At 29.7% G+C, this 2888-nt stretch overlaps 1 protein-coding gene across 1 annotated transcript; it reads right to left on the bottom strand.

The window, feature by feature from the left end:
* Positions 1–587: 587 nt before the first annotated feature.
* On the bottom strand, positions 588–1103 carry LOC131605442 (putative lipid-binding protein AIR1B). The gene has a single exon (XM_058877793.1). It carries the CDS (start codon positions 1101–1103, stop codon positions 588–590), a length of 516 nt encoding a protein of 171 aa, XP_058733776.1.
* Positions 1104–2888: the final 1785 nt, after the last annotated feature.

The raw sequence follows: 2888 nt of genomic DNA, 5'->3' as shown, positions 1-2888 counted from the left end.
CAGTTTTGCTCAAGGGTCTAGATTAACAAATGAAACGGAAGAAATAATGCATGTGAATATAGGATGTTTCAATTATTGAATTTTAAAAAACTTATTAAAAATATTATAAGCTCTTTAAAAAAGTTGTCAAAACGCTTTAACTAAACTTATGTCAGTTGGGAGTATATACATTATTCTAATTCCTTTCATGGAGTAATAACACTAGTGTTTAATAGGAATAAGAAAAATATAACTCAAGAATGGCTTTAAGGTAATAAAAATATCTCATAAAGATCATACAAAATAAACACTTTAGAAATATCATAATATTATTAATAGATAATGAAGTCATTGAAATGCATAAACTATATGTCAATGAAAAATCTACTTCTTCATCATCTTTGACATCCAACAACTATCGACAAAGACAGCGTCTTCCATCGATATAATAATTAAACACAATAATACAAATATATATTTTAGTATTAATATAATGAACAGTTTTTATTTAGTAGAACTTATTTCGTTAATATAATATAATATAATAGGAATAGTCCATTGGTGATGGCGTGCATAAGCCATCATATCGATCATGCATTTTATTGGTCTTAACGGCTGCATTTGAAATTTGTAGGCATTTGACGCCCACATCGGTTCAAGATTAATTGCAAGGGAATGTTAAGATCAATAATGATGATTCCCAAGATATTAGCCTTAAGTGCAGCGCATAGACATATAGAGGCTTCGAGATCAATAAGACCATTGATGAGGTTGCAACAAGGCTTAGTATCTTGTCCAATCCCTACGTTCACAACATTCAACACATTGGCACAAACACTCAATCTTCCTATTTGACAAGTAGGTGACGTCGTAGGAGTTATCTTAGGCGGGGGTGTCAAATATCTTGGTGATGGTGTGGAAGGAGAGATCATAGGGGGTGTTGCCGTAGGACTTGGCGGTGGTGTGGAAGGAGAGACTATGGGAGGTGTTGTCATAGGATTTGAAGGGGGTGCGGATGAATTTTTTGTAGGTGGTGGTGTAGTAGGACAAGGTGGTGCGATCGTCATAGTTGGTGGGGGTGTAGAAGGTTGCACGGAAGGAGGTACCATAGGTGGTGGTGTCATGAGATGGGGGTGGTGGTGTCATTTGACTTGGTGGGAGTTTTGATGGAGGAGGTGGTGTTTTGGGATGAGTTGGTGGTGTCTTAGGATTTGGAGTGGAAGAGACAAGGGTTGAAGCAAAAATAAGATTAATGCAGAGAATTATAATGGACGCAATAGTATTGTTTGATTTCATTGTGCAGTTACGAGAGAAACTGTTGATTGCAATTTTAAATGAGAAATGTATTTAGTTGATGAATAATTTGGAGAAGAAAGGTCCAATATTTATAGGCAAAGATTTTGTTGTAGGTACAACTTTTTTTGTTAGATAAGATATTATAATTTATATTATTAAGAGAATTAATTTCTAACTAACTATCCTTTAATTCATCTTGCCTAACAATGAAAGAAATATTTGACTTTGAGCGAATTGAAGTTATGTCTTTCTTGGCTACAAGCGTAGTATGTTGTCATTTTAAGGGACTCAAACTATACAAAAAATAATTCATTTTTGAAGAACAAGAATAAAAAACAAACAAAATAAATTAATTTAGTTCAACTTGCTTTGAATTGAATTGATATATTTTCTTACTAGTTGCTCTTGCAAATAAATACAATAAGAATCATTGTAAAACACCATACAAGAATAAAAAAAAAGTTGACATTTTACATCGGTAACTTTTGAATCACCTCAATAGTTAAAAACATTTAACTTATAAGAAGTGGCAGTTAATTCTTTAAAAAAAATACAGTTTGACTTTTATTAATAAAAATGTAATAGAAAGATAAGGATACAACAAATTGATTCAAGAAAGTAGACAAATTTAACAAATGTTAATACAAGAACCTAAAATAAATGACGAATTGCAAAATAAATATCCTAACATATTCCATTATATCAATTCAATCCATAATTAAGATATAATTTTAAACTATTCGACCGAAACATTTAATTTGCAACATTCTCTTTAGCAAATTTTAAATCAACTAAATGATAGCTAACATAAAATATATTTGATTTCATTAATATACTTTTTCCTATATCTTCATATAAACGTAATTAATAAATTGCACCTTAGAAGAAAAACAATCACTTAAAGAAAATGTTGACACAATCCTCAATTCTATTGAATAAAAACATACATAAGTTGTCAAAGAAAAAAATAATCAATCTACTAGGTGTCATAAACAATGTGAAAGGCAAGTTCCATGAAAGAGTCATCTGTAAAATGTAGAACGAAACAGAAGGAAATATATGTCATAAAACAAATTATTGTAAAAATGATATGCCAGTGGGTTTACATTTTTATTTTACTAAGTTAATACTGTATTAGGTATGTGTCCTATTATTGCTAATCTTCCATCATATTGTATACATTTCGTTACATTTTGTAAAAAAATTCTTTTTTGCACTCATAAACAGTTATAAACCAACAACTTCTTCTGTATAATATAAATCACACACATTTCAATATGCTCTTTATTTTATTTGAAGTTCACTCATATGATTTTTATTTTTGATATTTATTTTAGTTCGATTTTCAAAGTCTTAAAGATATCAATTCTAAAAAAATAGAAGCATTGAAATCATAAAACTTGTTCTATATTATTCTAAATCATAATTTACTTTCTGTTAACGACTAGTAGAAAAATGCAATATTTACACACAATCGTTGACTATCAGCGCAAGCCACCTGATATGTAATGTAGTTTGGGAAATTGTGAGTTTGGTTAAGCATTGTTAAAGTGTTGAATGTTACACACCAATTTTTACATAATATAATTTATATATACCGAACTTTTTACGAA

The sequence above is a fragment of the Vicia villosa genome, linkage group LG5 (genome assembly GCF_029867415.1).
Source record: "Vicia villosa cultivar HV-30 ecotype Madison, WI linkage group LG5, Vvil1.0, whole genome shotgun sequence".
Classification (NCBI taxonomy): domain Eukaryota; kingdom Viridiplantae; phylum Streptophyta; class Magnoliopsida; order Fabales; family Fabaceae; genus Vicia; species Vicia villosa.
This window is presented reverse-complemented; position numbering and strand designations above follow the sequence as displayed.

What these genes read in the sequence shown, in the direction of transcription:
- LOC131605442 (XM_058877793.1), bottom strand. Translation starts at nt 1,103, where the DNA reads ATGACACCACCACCTATGGTACCTCCTTCCGTGCAACCTTCTACACCC.